General features: G+C 40.1%; 1 protein-coding gene and 1 long non-coding RNA gene across 3 annotated transcripts in view; one reads left to right on the plus strand and one right to left on the minus strand.

Moving 5' to 3' along the window:
- The window catches only part of pde1cb (phosphodiesterase 1C, calmodulin-dependent b), a 54,382-nt gene extending 46,682 nt beyond the window's left edge, over positions 1–7,700 (minus strand). For both annotated transcript variants that reach the window (XM_063885870.1, XM_063885869.1), the window contains exons 1-2: positions 7,190–7,700; positions 3,044–3,070 (exon numbers count right to left, since the gene is read on the minus strand). In XM_063885870.1, coding sequence (XP_063741940.1) covers positions 3,044–3,070; positions 7,190–7,290 — 128 coding nt within the window. In that variant the 5' untranslated portion in view covers positions 7,291–7,700. The remainder of the gene's footprint in view (positions 1–3,043; positions 3,071–7,189) is intronic.
- An 8,163-nt stretch (positions 7,701–15,863) lies between these two features.
- On the plus strand, positions 15,864–17,452 carry LOC134865992 (uncharacterized). The gene is made up of 3 exons (XR_010166012.1): positions 15,864–16,015; positions 16,267–16,380; positions 17,235–17,452. It is a non-coding gene; the product is annotated as an uncharacterized LOC134865992 (long non-coding RNA).
- Positions 17,453–18,287: the final 835 nt, after the last annotated feature.

The following is an 18,287-nucleotide window of genomic DNA, read 5'->3' on the forward strand; positions in this document are numbered from 1 at the left end:
AGTGGTGATGCTTGGGAAATCTATCACTTTCTTTGTAAACATCAGAGAAGTGGTTGGTATTTTTTTCTTGTCAGATGAATCGAATTAAATTGCTCTTGAAATTTCAAAAGCACAAGATCAAGATTTTTCAGAGAAGTGACACATTTTGAATCGACCGTTCACCAAAGCCATCCCCTGTCCAATCACAGCTTAACTACCATAAATAGTGGGTGTACAAAAAAAAGATGAAACTCATCCAATGTTAACGACTTTGTCCTTCTCATTAATTAAGTTTAAACTCAATCATCTACTACCAAACTTTAAAATGATGACAGTAAATATATAGCGATTCAGAAAAACCTAAGTCTGAAATATATCTTCTCACCGCACTGATGTATTTTTCCTTGTCCATATAATACTAAGACCAACTACTTAGGATGCTGCTATTTGCTCCTTTAGGGCAAGTACATTTAGAAAAAATATATAAGTGCAAATTTAAGACATCTTGTAAAGGATTCAGCCACAGGCAGTGTTTTTAAATAATGTATAGAGATGGAGTTAGCCTTCTTAACTAGCAGCTAGCTAGCTATAACCAATAATATAAAGGTCTCATTTCAAAATTGACGGTCAGCCGTTATAATCATGAAGCTTGCTATTGTATTCTGTACCTCCGTCTATAATCAAGGAATCATGTTTGAAAGAAAACCAAAAAGAAAAGGGATTATGATTGTAAATTGCTCTGCGTGAATGGAACGTTTGTCAGGCATAGCAACAGTAACTAAGTGGCTTAGGAACTGTTGATTGTTGAAATAGCACATTAGTGACCGTGTGATTAAAATACAAAATAGTAACAGGCAAACTGTTTCCAAACCCACATAAAACACACAAACAAAGACCTAAACAGACCTTCTTTCCTTTCTTAAAATAATTCCTTCCATCTCTCTTAACTCCCTTTCCTCACAAACACTCCTCTCTGCCATCCCTCCCTCTGAGAAGAAGGCTATCTCTCCCTCCATCTACATGTGTGAGGGGTTGTACTGGTGTGTCAGTAATGACAGTGTCCCAGTGTTCCTCTCTGCCAATTAGCCCGGCCGTAATTACACAGACGCATATGGAGCTGTCAATCACCCGCTCCTCCACACAGGAACTAACCCACCCAGCAGAGAGAGCAAGAGACAGCGCCAGAGAGAGACAGAGAGTGAGAGAGTGAGTGTTTCCAACAGCTCACTCTATACCACTCCAAACGACCACACACTGTGCCAATAAGTAGCATGATGAGAGTTTCGTTCAATTACTCCAACTGTGCGGCAATCCCACAGTTCACAGGAAAATGCTAAGAAACAACATCAGAGTGCCGCTACCCTAACCTAGTTCTGTTTTCGAGCCTTATCTGTGAGGAAATGACAACTTCCCATTCACTGAGTTAACACAAAGAGCTTTGTTTTTCTTGTCTTTAGTTAGTTCATGTTGTTGACACAATAACCAGAAGGGCACTTGGAGAGCGCAGACCTCTGCCAATGCCGTTTCCATAATTGAATAATAATGGGTTCTTCCTTGGCTGATGCTACGCCCTTCAACCAAGTTACATGAACTCCGGTCCGGTATTTCCCATAATGCTGTTGGACATACAGATAAGGAGCCAAACCAAAACATAGCAACCTTGGTGGGGGATATTGTTAAAACTAAAACTGAGAACATACTGTAATGTGTTGCACATTTACTATCCATGTCCCCATTTAAGGATAAGTACAAAAGAGTAAGGACAAAAACAATGTATGTATCCAACTTAAAGTACCTCTGTAGCAAAACACCTCATTCCTATGTGATATAGAGCTCCATTGTCATCCAAAAACTATTAAAAAAAAACCATCAATGAGCCACACTGTTATGACATGTGACATGGTCTTCATTATAATCAACAAGGGCAGTGTTGTTTATTTTGATTAAATCCTTCTTTACGCGGGCCGGCTGCAGTTAATACGCAATACAGCACCCAATGTGTATCCATCCTCGTCTAAAAATAAACCTTGAAAAATGAACTCCTGTTTGCCAAATACTACAGTGACAAGCTGTTTAAGGGAATCAATTTAGGTATAATAACATTGATTTTGAAGGTTTACACCTTTGAAAAACCCAATGCTTTTCAAGAATTTCAGAGTAGAGCAACATTAATTTAATTTAGATGAGGATTACAATTAAATGTGTTTCACTTCTACTACTTTCCATTTTAAAACATTGACAAAACATTGGAAAATCTGGGATTTCCCCGAATGGGACTGGTTCAGAGGTCGCTTTGGGTCCTCTAAAGCATAATATATTACTGTGCAGTATGTCCTTAGCTTCAGAAAAAAAATCATTACAGGGGAAGGTGAAATGAATAATGAAAGACACTGATCGCTTGCTTCAGATCAATACAGAAACAACTTTTACAAATTGCAGTTAAATCTACATAGCCCATGCTTCTAGTTGCGTGAATGAATCCCTGCTTTCGAGATTGTAAATAAATGCATGAAAGTCCCAGTTAATAAAAGGACCTGATTTCCCCGGAGCATCTCCAACAAAACTAAATAAATGAGGGTTTCATAACGAAGACGAAAACACTGAAGTTATTTGTCAAGATTCCAAGTTCTGTGAGTCGTTGATGGTTCTCAGACAACTGCATGCTTTTCATCCGGTAATGACGAAGAGAGGGAAAGAAAGACCCTTCATAAATGCATGCAAGTTTGACACAGTGTGTTTGAATTATTAGATCTGTGACCATGAGGGTGGATTTAAATAGGGGATAATAATGATCATAATCATAGCAATAATAATAGCAACTTTTATTCCAATTCCACTTTCATAACAGAGCTGCAAAGAGTTCTGCAAAACAACCAACAATTGAATAATGAGGAGAGAAACAAAACAGGTAGGAGTAGGTCCAGGATTAGGTCCAGGTAAGTAGGAGAGTGGGAGGAAATCAGGAAATCAGAGGAAAGTAGGAGGGGGAAGGAGGTTGTGGTGTTAAGGAGGGAGAAAAGAAGGGGAGGAGGAGGAAGTCCAGTGTCCCAGCAGCAGGTCTTACCTCTGGGATGTCTTCTTGTACTTGCGCCTGGGAGAAAAAACAAACATGAGGATGATGAGGCAAATTGAAACGTAAGTCTTATTTTAAATAGACAGACAGGATTTAAAGACAATGCGCCTCATGCAAAACCATTCATACAAACAGATGCACACATACGGTAAGAGTGCGTTACGATAATCAAATACAACCAATTGATCGGAAAGTTGATATTCTGTTCACCATATCATCAACATAACGGCTTGCCAACTACCTGAAAGGTATGACAAGTTTATTATGATTTTATTTAAATATTTTGGCAAAGCAACTTTTAAAGTTCAGTAGATTAAAACTCAACACTCTTCAGTTGCCTCAGGGTCTTTATGCAGGTGGCTGTCCACTATCAAGCTCTGTCTCACCCACCAGTGCCTCCCATCAAAGTCATGGACCAATGTGCTTTATTAGCATATAAACTCTATGTCAAACCTGTCTCTCTTTATTGCTAGTCACACCACAGCGCTGTTCGTGTGACATGTTGTCAGCTTGATATATTTTAAATAGTTTTGGGTTTAAATATACAACTACTGGCTCTGCTAAAATGTGTTATTTTTTAGAATGGAAGACTTGAAACCCAGCCATGTCTTCTTTTTACTCTTTGGTAACACATTTATTTAAATACAATTGTCATGGAAAAGACTGCCTTTTTGACACACCTCTAGTCATGCACAGTTGGCTTTTAGTGACTAGAATCACCCAACAAAAAGGAGCCATGAGATTTTGGCTGCTCTTAATGTTCAGATGTATGGCAATTATATTTAAATAAGTATATTTTCTTTGATTGCACCGGTTGTTTCCTTTCCCTATTTTGGGAGGGATAACATCTGTACCAGTCATGTTGTTCGGTTGTGCTCCCACTGTAAATGTATAAGGAAGCAAATGCTCACAATCACTTATGCAGATGAGGCATTTAAGAGAGGCATAATGATGTGCAAAAAACCCATGCAGACTCACACACCACTCCACCCCGACAGCCAACGTACTTCACTACACACATACACACACAGGGGGAACTTTTCACATTTAAACACACCTACTCTTACAGTTGGCCTAAAACACACCCACACCTCTATAAAGAGATAACAGCTGTTCTAAAAGCTCAATTCACACACAAACACACACACACACACACACACACACACACACACACACACACACACACACACACACACACACACACACACACACACACACACACACACACACACACTTAAGGCCCTCATGATAGCAAAGTGGAGGAAAGGATGGACCCACTGACGTTTGGACATGGATTGAAATTCCAGTCAGGCAGAATCCACAGCACTTAGCTTGATTTGATTCACTATCAATCTTTCCCAAGGCTCAGTGTAAAATTGCAAGCCAGAGAAACTCTTCCCTGTAAAGATATGTTAAGAGCTCCCTCAAGACCAGTAGGAAAAAAAATATTAAAATAATCAAGTGGGTTCTATTAAACAATTACAATTTTAAAAATGATATGCAGTATTTCCAGCAGTGTCTTAAAGTCTGAGTAGGAGATACAGAAAAGGGTGTTTAATGAGATATAACAAAAGCACACAGATAAATAAACACAAAATAGTAACCAAGACATCATAGAGAAACAGAACTACGGACATTTCCTATTCTGCGACCCTCCCCTTCTGTCCTTTATCCCCCCCCCATCACTGAGCTTAACATCCAAATGTGTGTCAACAAGACAGCGCTTCTTCTAATTAGAAGGCTTTAATGCAATGTCCTCGGTATAATGAGGATGTGGGTTGAAAGAGGTCATGGAAATTCCAGGAATGATTGTGTTTATTAAGATCACAGACAAGCCATATTTAACCCTGTTAGAGTAAAAAGCTGCCTGGAGGGCAAAGCCTCAAAAATCAGATTGTGTCCTATAGCGGTCATCTGGCCACCTTGATCGTCCTTGGACCAAATCTAACATGCTCTTACCTAAAGGGAGCTCTCTGTGATGAACTGTGGATCAAGTGATTAAATAATTCATCGATTTCCATTAATCAGTAGGTGATGTAGAGGCTGGGTGTGTCGCCGTGATTTAATTTATCAATGGAAATCTATTGGAATCCATTCACTGATGCAGAAACATAAATGGTAGATCTTTCATGGGGGAAGTCATAAAACACACCATGCCTTGATCGGTGTGTGACACCAGCCTTCAGATCGTGTCATTCAAGGTTGAGCCGAGGGAAAACTGTCCAAAGTAAACGCTCTCTCTGTCTATCCGTAGATGATTGGTGTGCTCTGTGGAGTACACTGTGCCAGAGAGTGTGCTGTGATAGCCATCCAGTACACACACACACACACACACACACACACACACACACACACACACACACACACACACACACACACACACACACACACATACCCCCATGCATGCAATACAGCTGCCAAACAAATCTCCTAGGATAAGCTGGCAGCACATATAGTAAATGTCACCAAGCTGCCAAATATTCAATCTATACCATGCACACAGGCACATGCATGGTCAACCTTTCCCAATCACACACACACACACACACACACACACACACACACACACACACACACACACACACACACACACACACACACACACACACACACACACACACACACACACACACACACACACACACACACACACACACACACACACACACACACACACACACACACACACACACACACACACACACCATATACTGTGAAGCGCCAACATCGGTGGGGGCTGCCTGTCAGTTATATCTCCCTCTCTTCTGACGGAGTCTCTTTGTGAGATTAAAGGCTAATGTGATCTCTGACATGCTACAGGAGACCTAAGAGCGCCCAGCAGACTGCGGTGTAGTCGTGACGAGAAAAAAAAAGAAAAAGGCCGGGCCCCCGTTTCATTCATCTGACTCACTATCCATCAACTATCCAAAAAGACAGATGGCTATGATAGGGAATTTATGACAGTGACCAAATGGAAGAGACAATGAAGTCATCCGAGGAAACTAGACGTGGCAGAGGATGATGGTGGAGGGACCAACATAGTGGGCTTCTGAGAAACAATGACTAATTAGGGAACAATGGAAATACCATGACATAAAGTAACTGAAAAATGAAATGACGTGATAGAAAACGGATGAACTGCAGCCCCATGATATAGTCCATTAATTCAATCATAGTCTTTGGTGCAGGAGCAAACTGCTTTTCATTTAGACCTGCAGCAGCAACATACCATTTTTTTTTCTTAATACAACCCTCTTAGCAACATCGCCGTCTCCGCCCCCTGCTGTGTAAGGAGAAAAAGAGCTGAAAATGGAAAAGAGAAAAAATGTCCGCTTCAACTTGCATTCACGACGTGTGGGGCTCTCCTCACAGGCAGAAAAGGTCGTACAGGTGTCGATTGGATGGTGGATGTCAGAAAGACGTATAATTGTACTGGGGGGTTTTGAAAAAAGGATCTGAGAGAAGGCTCGGGGAGGCCTTTTTGTCAATAAAAAAGAAAAGGGACTTGTGCAAGTTCGTTTAGGATCAATACCTCACGAAAAAAATGCACATCTAGTCATGCTCAACCATTGTTGCCTTGTCATTTTACACGGCAACCTTTTAAAGAGCTTGTATAGACCAACGAATATCAGAAATGCCTTGTTTCTTTAAAAAAAGGAATTTCCGTTGATTTAAATACAGATGCAATAATGGTGCAAGTGTGAGGAAGCCTCCCTCAAGGTAACACTTCAGCTCTGACGTACTTTCCTTTTCTTTCTCGCCTTCATATGAAGAAGAGAAATCATTCAAATAGTTCAAAGAAAATCGCTCAGAGCTGTTAGTTAGAGTAAATCAAACCTCTCTATCTCTCTCTCTTTCATACAAACTGACACACACAAATGCAGACACACACAAACACACAGTAACACACTGTAAACAAAACCAGTGTGAGTTCTAGCTCTTACTATCACAACACACTGTATGTTTGTGATCCTGATATGTGTAATTAGGCTTTTATAGATAAACTACTACAGATGAATGTACTTGAAATTATTTAAAGCCTAGCTCAAGCACAATCTTCACTCATGCAAAGACACACAGATCATATTCAAAGACATTCACACACTTGTTGAAAACAGTAAAAGTGGATATACTCACAGTCCTCGGAGCCTGAGCCAAATCTTTTCAATCTGTTCCGGCTGCAGGTACTTCAGGGCCGTGCTTTCAAACTCCTCGATCTCTTTAGTGGGAGACTCCATGACGGAGACTCAAAGAGTTCCGGATGTGCCAACAAGAGATTTAAAAAAAAAAAAAAAGTTTAATCCCTCTTAACTGTGAGCAAGAGGAAGACGCAGCATGGAGCAGAGAGAAGTTGCTGTGTGGTGGAACCCGGGATGTGACCGAGGTTTCCTCTTTCTTCTATCACATATGCACCCAAAGCTGCGACAAACTGGCCGTCATCCTTCCTTTTTCTCCTCCTTTTCTCTCCCTTGTTTATGTGACAGAGTGTGTGTGATTGGAACTCAACAACACTCAGTGCTCAAGCAGCTGTGACAGCCGTGAAACAGCCCGACTCTACCTATTCCCTCTCTTGTCACTCTCTCATTCGTTCACTCCTCTCCTGTGTGAGCACAGGGGTCCTGGAGCCGTGCCATGCTCTCCCAGCAACAACGGGATGCAGACGGCAGGGCAGTGCAATCCGGGATTAACGCACACTGCCGAGCTCTCCACACAAGAGGGCGGGAGGAGGAACACCACCAGTCACAGAGAGGGAGGAGTCTGGCTGATAATGAGAAACCATGCTCTGTTTCATCCACTGGAGAAAAAAAAAATGAGTGGGGAAGGATGGAGAGGAATCTGAGGGAGATATCTATAGGAGAAAAGGTGTAAGCGCCCTGGATTAATGTAAGCAAATATCTAATTGGAGATATCAAACGGGACCTTGTCAAGTGCTTCAAAAACGACACAGCTTCTATTGTTATTTTTTTACCCTCTGATTCATTGAGACGGGTGCTTATTTAATCAATGTGTGAAGGTTAATGTATTGATACAAATACAGACTTCATGAGCAGCGTAGATCGACATCAGAAAACCTTTGCTGCATAGGAGACAGCTGTAATGCATTTGTCTATAAACTGTAGATAATACATTTGCTGCACAACACAGTAAATGTCATGCCAGAGAGGATTAAAGAGCGCGCAGACAAGGCATTGACTCTGATTGACTGAGATTACTCTGATCCATTGAGCGCATACAGGACCGTCCCATATTCAATCCCTCCCCAGATACAATATTATTCTCTCTGTCTCTCTTTCTCTTTCACACACACCACTTTACAGCATATGTTTAAAATGTAAGATTTGAGGTTCTTTGTTACCTGCAGCCATCCGAGCAATCACGGCACGACGGGTCCTGCATATAGTATGTGTTATATTCCATCTAATATGAGTTCTGCATTAGTAATAGCGTACTAAATACAGTAGATGTTGAATACTCTGTAAAGGTATGCCACTGTGAAAGCTGTTATATAAATGATTTAAACATTGATGGATTTATTGCTTTAATGAACCATCACAATGTCTTGATGCCATGCAGCTCTCTGGTTGTGATATCAACATTGCTGGATATATATATATATATATATATATATATATATATATACATATTTAAACATCTTCTTTTGAAATATATATTTAAATACAAACCTCTATAACCTTTTGCGCCCTTTCTGTTGCTTACTTTTTTTCTTCTCCACTTTAGCAGCTTTCCCACTGAATGTCTAGCAACAACAACACAACAACAACAATGAGTTTTCTCATTTTCTGCAATCCAAAACTTGCAAAGATGACTCAGGCCAGACCCCCCTTTTCTTCAAGCTCCCCACCATGCTCTTAGGTCTTTCAATTACCTGATGCAGGATGCAGGGATAATGCTAGGGCACCACCTCAAAGAGGCTCCTGCTTTCATCTGCTGAGAGGGGTCCTCCGTGAGGAGGGAGGAGAGAGGTCTGCCTGAGAGCCATGAAGCCTGCATGCTGATGCTCTCTTCAAAGGCGCACTTATCGAAGCCTCCCTCTATCTTTGGCTGTCTTTCTTTTTTCTGGCTGTTTTTTTGAATCCACTCTTCATCACTATATTTTCCTTCCTTTTTGAGGAGGTAGGTCAGCCCCCAGGAGATGGCCAGCCACCGGCAGAGTTGACAGGTCAACTGTAGGGGAAACCTCAGCAGTGGCCTCATGTTTCACTGCACACTGTTCACAGGTTCACACCCCAGGGAACTAAAGTCTTGTGTCATCTGTATGTGTAAATGTGACACTGAACAAGGTTGATTCTAGGGAGAAAGGTTTGAAAAACACTTCAAGGACCAAGAAAGTCAACTTAAGCTGCATTGCACTTAGAATCGAGTGTTATGCGCTCAACATTTTTTTTTGTGCGAGCCAAAGAAGAGGAAGTTAAACATTGACAGATTCTTGAGAATCAAACATTTTAATTGCTGCCATCCTTTAAAGCTCCAAACAAGCAAGTCAGTATTGGATGATTGAGCATTACATGGTACTTTTTTTCTCATTTCTAACTCTATGACAAAACTTTGAATAGTAACTTCAGTATGGCTTCAGTTTAGGACAGTTTGTTTTTATGGCAAATAAATGCTAAAGCTGAAGTTTATCACATGATCGAACAAAGTCTGAAGCCACCTCCCCAAAGCTTCTCACACATCATAATTGAATTGAAATACTCACTTGATGCAGTCGTTGCCAGGAATGTGGAACGGAGAAAGTAGGTTAGGTTGGACAGAGTTTTTTTCCATAACTACTAACGAGTGCAACATGATACCGTCATCCCTTCTTTGGAACAAAAGTGAAGTGTCCCGGCGGACATGTCAGATGTAGTCATTTGGTATGAATTAGTTCATTTTATAGAAACGCCCTAAATAATCTTACATAACGTTTAAAAATGCTACACAAAGAGCTCTCTACTTCCTTTTTTCTCCTGCCTCTCAAAAGAATAGGAATACTACTTCCTGTACTTGTTCTTAACGTAGGCCCTGGACATAAACCCCCCATCTCTGTGGTAACATTAGGTACATCAGTGTCTATGATGTGGATCTCTCGGTCTAATTTGACAACTTTCATTACAGGAATTTTGTTCAACAAAAAGCATGTATGTATAGCATCCCCAATTCACCAGCAAAAGAACATTTCTCTGATGCAAAAAAACTAAACAGTCGCAGATTGTAGAATGCGATTGTCTTGAGAGAAAGGGATGTGGGCCCGGGTCCTTAGCACTGAAGGATTCTCAGAGATTTTTGAAATGAAATTGCCAAATAAATGAAACACCTTGCGGAATGGTTTTGACTATTGGTGGGTGGACATATTTTTGAGCATGGAATACATGGAATTCTATTGCTTGTTGCTTTAATTGCATCTGAGTAATTAGTGGACACACCGAGAAACAAAAAATGTGTCACATGGGATCACAAGCAAATACAGAATGAGTTGGGGGCTTACACAACAATAACATATGTCTGAATGCATTTCTTTCAATTCTAAGATTGATACAACAACACCAAGAGCCAAAATTAATTGTGTCCCTTCTCATAATGATCATCAAAATATGTCCCTGATTAATTAGAACTGCTCACAAAAAAGGCCCTAATGACTCAAGGAGAATGAATTATTCGTATGACTATGACAAAGGGACTCGCGGGGAAATTACGCCCTGGTAACGAATTCTTGTCAGTGTGCTCGGGCTCCCTCGAAGCTCACACATCGAAATCAAGACATTAACAGTCCCGGTCATTTGGAGGTACATGAAAAATTTAAATCTCATTTAAATTCCCTGGCAAGTCGATGGATATCTATGCATCAAAATACCAATCGCCTTTGCAGTAATGACCACATTTTGGTTAACATCATCTATCACAAAATACAGTATGGTTTTCCATCTATACTTAATTTCTTTTTCTGGATTGGATGTGATGGAGATGGAAGGATGGGTGGGACAGATTGGGGGCATCTGGCCGTAAAGCTAAATTTATTTGCAGAGTTATGAAAAAACCCTGAGAAGAAACTTTCCATTACTTCCGCCCCAAGAGAGCTTCATATAGGTCAAAGGTGAGGCTTACAACAGCTCAACTGATTACTGACAATCAGGGTAAAGCATTTGAGTATGGATGGTCAATCAAATATTTTATTGACTATAGAAGTAAATCAGTGTCTTGAACACTTAGAAGAAACAGTCTGTCTGGATGTGAAAGTACAGTGCAATAGCTAATGAAACCTATGGTGAATTACCTCAGCACGTATGGTATGTAGCACCAAGCTAGTAAAAGATACCCTTTAATCAGATCGCTAGGTCTTTAGCTCAGAGGGAAGGCGATTAAAACATGGAGATTTAGGCAAATATCAGTCCGTTTTTGTTTGAGCAGCTGTTAAACAGCATCAGACGAAAAACACATCTCTCTGGACAGATTTGTTTGAATGTTAAAATGCTTAATATTTAAATCTTCTTTTCCTCAGGATTTGTTTGAAGGTTGATGTATTTCTTTCCACTTGAGTTAAACGTTTTTCTTGCAGATCCTGCAGATGTTGCTGCCAGTGAAAACCATATGGTATGTATTGTGAGTGACGACATGTGCTCCGCGTAAGACCTTTTATTGAATTGGCTGTTTTTTTCCGTCTAATGACATGGAGAACGTGTAGTTCCTCTGCAGTGGAGAATGTATTGAAGCAGATGTTTAGAGGAAGACATGGTGAAGATGGGATGCACTGAGTCCATTTTGTTTGGGTTTTTGGTGTGCAGTAATGAGATTATGGGCGTTTTACCGTCCCCATAGAATAAATACACTGTCACATTTAAGGAGGAGAAAGAGCCCAGGGGCGGGTTAGCCAGGGTCATGGCAAATCGATAGTTAATTTTCTGGAGAATTTTCATTTTGACAATTGAAACACGATCAATTACAGAGAGTGGGAGTTTATTCCATCCATCCACGTCTTCTCTGATGATTTGTTATAATGATGTATAATTGAGTGTGACTGTGTCATCTGGGTTTGTTGATTCATGGATTCCAATGTATTTAGTAAGTGTGGGTTATATTTAGGTCCCTAACTTCAACATCAAAATGGCTTAGAGGCAGTTTATTTGCTTAAAGGTGAGTTTACATGTGAGGTGCTACAGAAATGGTGTCTTGTCTCCTTCTGCCTAAAATCCTGAATATGTAATGATAATCTATCCAATGATTGTCATAGTATTTGCTACATAAGCATTATTAAAGTCCCTTGAAAAGACGATCTAATGACTTGTGGTCTTACTATTAGTTCTAACAGCAGTTTCCAGTTTTCATTCATTCAGCAAAATATCTCAGAACCTGTACTGCTGTAAATCCTTACAGCTGCTAGCATGGCTGTGCACACCTATTTAAGTTGAACTGACAGTCTGATATAATAATGGCTTACTGAGTCTGAATTTATGGCCAAACATGTCGACTTTCTACTACTTTAGCAACATTACAGTCCCATTTCCGCCATTTACATTTCAGACCACCTTATAAATATCACATCACCATAACTGTGATTGGCTTTTGATTTGGTCCCTTAATGTTGTCACTGGAGAGTAAATACTCAATTGTCCATGGGTTTACCCGTCATTCACACAGGACAGGTAGAGTAAAGTAGGCTGGGGTTAGTGAGAGCCATTGGTAGACGACTGCTTAGTCTAAATACAGACTGGATAACCCAAACAAACGTCTTTAAAGCAGCTTACAGGAGGTGTAAATAGCTCTGGGGTTGGGTGTACTATCTAATTAAGATTGGCAGTACTAGAATCCTTTTCACAGAACAGTTATTTAGTCATTGACAATATCTATTTAGATCAAGTAAGTTTCAGATTGTTCTTTGTATATAAATGAACTATGGTTAGGGTTGGTTGGTTCTAACATGTGTTGTCTTTCTTTCTGTCTGCTGTGTGCACCTTTATAATTAGGTAATAATAATATTAGGTAATAATAGAGAGATAAATGAGGTTTTAGTGAATTTTATATCAAAATACCACTTCATTCAGCTCTTATATAAACTGGACAAATCACTTCCAAAGAGGACAATTGTATCTTTAAAGACAAAAGAAACAATGGGGAAAATGTACACAGTTAGTGTTGCTGATATTTAGTTTGTATTTCATTCTATAAGCTTCTGTCTCTGTCCCGACTGTAATTCTGACCACCATGAAAATAATCCATGAAAGATGGTACATTTCTGTCCATAAGGTCACTTCAGGGTCAAGGCTCTGGACACCACACTGTAACTCACACCGCTCAAAGTGACAAACATCACAGCAGAAAACTCACTCTGCTGCCGCCCTTAAGTACCTTCAACCTTTAACTGTTTTGATCCTATTACTATTTAACCTGACAACGACATACTGTATGCAAAGCCTGGAAAGAGAGGACTATTCATGGATGAACAATTTTAAATACATTAGTTGAATTACAAAGGAGTTGTATGTCATTTGTATTAATATATGCAAATTATAAAAAAGAATACAAAGATATATTTGAATAAACCAAGCTGGAAAACCCCCAAGAGCCTCTATTGATGTACCTCTAATCAATAATCATAAAAAGTGTGAAAGGTTGAAGGCTGGACAGAAGGGAATAATGCCTTGATCTAAGCAAACCCAAAACACCATTTATATGTAGCAAGAAGTTCAAACTTTGAAAGTCATTCAAGGATTGGTACAGGTACAGTTTGTATATTGTGAAAACACAGTCCATTCATAAACAGGATAAAGCAAAGAGTATAAAAACACAACGGAGAAATATGTGACGTCATGTGACACACGGCAGTCGTACGGCTCTTTAACATCATAACTGTGAGGTCACGCCTCAATCACTTTGATGGATAGCGCTGCCATTCGCCCATGTGCTCGCAGTCACACTGGCCAGCGGAGGCTCATTAGCCCGGCTAGTGAGGCTAGTGATGGAGGCTGTTGCTGCGCAGAGGGATGTCAGCGGGGGTCTCTGAACCTGCAGGTCAGCCTCCAAAACTGTGGGCTGCAAGGACGGAGACAGCCGCCTTAATCAACTGTAAAGTTCACAGCGGCACACAGCATCCAATTAACCAGCAGATAAATCACGCCGCTGACCACAGAAGACCGTCTTGAGTTTTCAGCTGCTTGAGAGTGTGCCTGTAAGGCTTCTGGTTACTGAATGTCCGTCTCTGTTAAGGCTTTCTTGTTTCTTGTTATGCTCTTGTTATTGGGAGGACAGGGGAACACATTCCTGGACATGAAAGCAGTGTTTTTGTAAATATCTAAAATACAAACACATATTTCTGTCACTTATCACCACTTGGTAAGGCTGTGGTCACCTCTGTATTCTGACTGTCCATTGTTAAACCTCTCTCTTGCTATAAGTGCTTTAGTAGAGATTTACAACGTGATTTGTTTGATGGTTAAGTTTGCTGAAAATGCTAATAATGCATGCTTCAATCCTCTACTGTTTTGGAGTGGACACATCAAGATAAACAGTTTGAGCGCTTATTCTTGGTTCTTAACTTGTTATTCTTTCAGTAAGAGCTTTACGGTACTTCTTATTAAGTAATTAATAACACGTTTTATGGTTATCAAATACAATCAAACTGCTGGTTCCTAGCATCATATCTCAATGGAAGATGTACTAGTGTGGAATTCAACAGTATTTAGTTTCGAATAAAAAGCTCATTTTGACCGATGAGTTATAACCTATACTTCGTCCCTTTCACTTCCCCTTCTCTTGCGATCAGAGAAGAAATAACCTTAATGGCTTTTTCTGTTGTAACCCTTTAAAAAGGTCTCGCTGTGACAGCAGAGTCGCAATTTTAAGATTGCTGATGGAAATCATGGTGAAATCAAAATTCAAATCACATGCTGATATCTAAATGAGAACCATTAAAGTGTGTATCTGGTTCATCAGCAGGCATAATGAAGACCATTTAAAAAAAACATTGATATGCTATAATGGAAAACATCAGGGGGGGAAGTCCCAGTGTAGTAATACTCTCACATTTAAATTGCAATTGGTGAAGAATCTCCTCACAGTTATAACTTGTACATGAAGACAAGTAAGTAGTCCACTAATGATAACAAGGCTGCATAAAAACATGAGTGGACTACAAGTGGCAAATTATGAGTGAGCCGCTCTACACAAAGCCATTGAAAATGTTGCTGCGTTGAAACTCTCTTGTAGCCCATTGTGCAGCAAGCAAGTGCTTTAAAATGCATAAGGCACCCCTAATGAGCAGAAACAACAGCATGACACCAGCCACACAGATGAGTCAGCGTGTGTTTATACACTAATGGCTCCATATTCTGTCCCTCACTGTGTGACTGGTAGGCATGCACTCGATTGTGTTGTAGCAGCAGCTGTTATGAAGAAACGATTTCAGCAGCTGCTATGGATCATAAGTGTAAGGCAGCAATTTGGCTGATCAGAAAATAGGAAAATAGGTGAAAAGATTTGTATGGAAAAATGCAACCAGCAAAGCACACACATGAGATTAGAATACTTGGGAGAGAAATTCACTGAAGAGCAATACCAAAACAGTGCAATGGCCAAAAAAAATGTTCAAAATGTTTGCATCCTATCAACCCACACTTCACGTGATGCCTCTCTCCGTTCTCCAATAAAATCGAATTATCATCGCCTGGGAGGATGCCAACCAGCTCTGGCTTCGTAGGTGACATGGTGGTTACATCATTTTATGGATTACTGCAAGTTCCTTGGTCATTTAATCACCTTGTGCCATAATCTTGCCATCTGTCATTCAGATGTAGATCGCTGCTACTCCCTGTGGGTTTGGCCTCTATTAACCACTGCTTGCTCGGGTCGAAGACTGTCTCTTATCTTAGTCGGATTTCAAAGATGTAAAGAAGAAGATAGCTGGCTTCTGAGGAGTATGAATCGTACAGACAAACAAACATAAGCTTGGCGGAGGTAACCAGCCGTTGGCAGGTAGGGTACTGAATTCAATCATTCCCTAGCAGGCCAGAAGACAAATGCAAATCGTTCAGCCCCAGCCAACGATTTAGCAGCATTTGGCTTGAGCCTGGCATTGTTCCCCATCCTGATTAAAAGCTAAAGCTATGTCTTAATATGACACTGAAATAAGTCAGTGTCTCTGCGGACAAATGAACTGTTTCCTCTGAGGAAGGTGAGAGTGCTTTTAGCTTCCCTCAGCTGACTATGTTTTCTTTAAAATCTAGGCTGCAGCTTTTAAAATGAAGGAACAGGCTGAGTCCAGTCAAGTGGAAAATCACTTTCTCCTTGTCACCCCCCTGCCCTGGAAAAACGGCCTTCGTTCTGGGGAAGGAACTATGGTGAGTAACAACAGCGTTGTAATTTGAGATAGCATGGAGAAGCACTACAGAAGAAGCGTGTGTTACAGCAGTGAGACACTTCAGAGAAGGTAGAGAAAGAAAATGAGACAATAGTCGAATGGGATTTTCACAATCTCGTACCAAACACCTCATAAATTATAAATCTCTTTGAATGATTGCTCTACAGACGCGTGGGGAAAGAAAGAGGTCTCTCCAAATCGGCTTGCTATAACTCCTGGTCTATTCTGCATACTATCAAAAGCTTGTTATCGCTCACACTAGGTGCATTTTTAGTATCCTCTTACAAACGCTCTATTCTCGTCACCTGCGGCATTTGTAACTGTCTCCAGAGCCATCAAGGTTAATTGGAATCAGGCGTTAAAAGACGTTCAATATTCCAAAAGTGACATCAAATTATGTTAATGGTGGTTTGAAGTCCTTGTTATCAAGGTGGAATCAATCTTGCCCACGTCCCTCTGGGTCAGCAGCCATACATAGCAATTAGCACTGTGTGTATGCATACATGTGTGCGTGTATCAAGTATGTTACATTTTAGAAAGGAGGTTTCCGCTTCATAAAAAGCAAGCAGGGCGTACTTCAAATCAACTGGCACCTTAATAATCAAGTCCACAAACCCCATATGAATAAACAAAGCAAAAGGATGCCAGCATGTATATATTTGCTGTCTTTGTCCCTATATGCTAAAAGGAATATCGACTGTATGCAAATGACACCTGTGTGAGATAATGAGCAGGACGTGGCCGTCGATGTCCCGCTGCACCCTGACACAGGACTGAATCCATAATAATTAACGGATAATACACTAACTTTTTGTTTTTCCTTTATGGCTAAAGCAGCAAACCTGATGGCTGTTTTCTCCGTGGCGTCTGGTTGATCGGCTGCAGGGAGATCGTCGGCCAGAATCTCTTCAGGACTGCGAGGGTCAGACATGGGGGGCTTCTGCTCTTTGCCTTTGATCCCCATCCCCGCCGTGATGGCGTTCCACAAAGCGCTCTGGGACTTTGAGCCTGCAAAAAAACAAAACAACAAAAAGAATGTGTCTGAATACTGCGGGATGCTGGGATGTATTTTGTTTGTATTTGTGAAATGTATGTTTTTGTGTTCAATTCAATACATTAAAGGAAGAGGGTAGCATTAGTGGTATAAGAGTTATTTTTTATGGTGCCTTGAATCGAATTTCAATTAGTGACCCAGGTGTTAGCTTGTATACATTACTGTGTGTAACAAAAAGGAGTATTATTAAATCTCCACTGAATGGCTTTCAGGGTCCCGGTGAAAGGGAGTAGGAGAATCGTATCCCTTTATAATGCTGCCCCCATGTGGCTGTAGGCTGTCAATGCTAGTTTTAAAGGATCACTTTTAGTATACTATGTCCACTTCTACTACCACTACTTCTGCTGTAGTGGACTGTCATTGTAACACATTATACAACCTTTATCAGCTTATAAACCATTTTGAAGTCCCTGTTCCAACGCGTTTACTCAATTTTGCACCCAATAGAATATACTAGAATATATAGATAGTTAATCCTTCAAAATGTCTTTATCTTGTTATTAATCAGTTTACATATTATTAGTATTAAGAGTATTTGTTTATTTTCTATTCATTTACTTTTGGAAGGGAAACAGTCCCAATAAAATACACCGAAAATGTGATGATTATTAGTAACAGCAAAATTATTTCTAGTGTTTTTTATTTATTTGTTCTGCTTTAATAACATTTCAATTTACAGATTTGGTGTGACATCTCAGTGGCTATTATCTAATTATTTCTGGGTAAAACAATCATTAAATCGTTTGATTTATAATGTATTATAATTTGAATTGAATACATTTTGTAAAATGCGAAAATAATACAGTATGTCTAAGAGTGAGAACACTTACGTG

This window comes from Eleginops maclovinus, chromosome 6 (assembly GCF_036324505.1).
Source record: "Eleginops maclovinus isolate JMC-PN-2008 ecotype Puerto Natales chromosome 6, JC_Emac_rtc_rv5, whole genome shotgun sequence".
Taxonomy (NCBI): domain Eukaryota; kingdom Metazoa; phylum Chordata; class Actinopteri; order Perciformes; family Eleginopidae; genus Eleginops; species Eleginops maclovinus.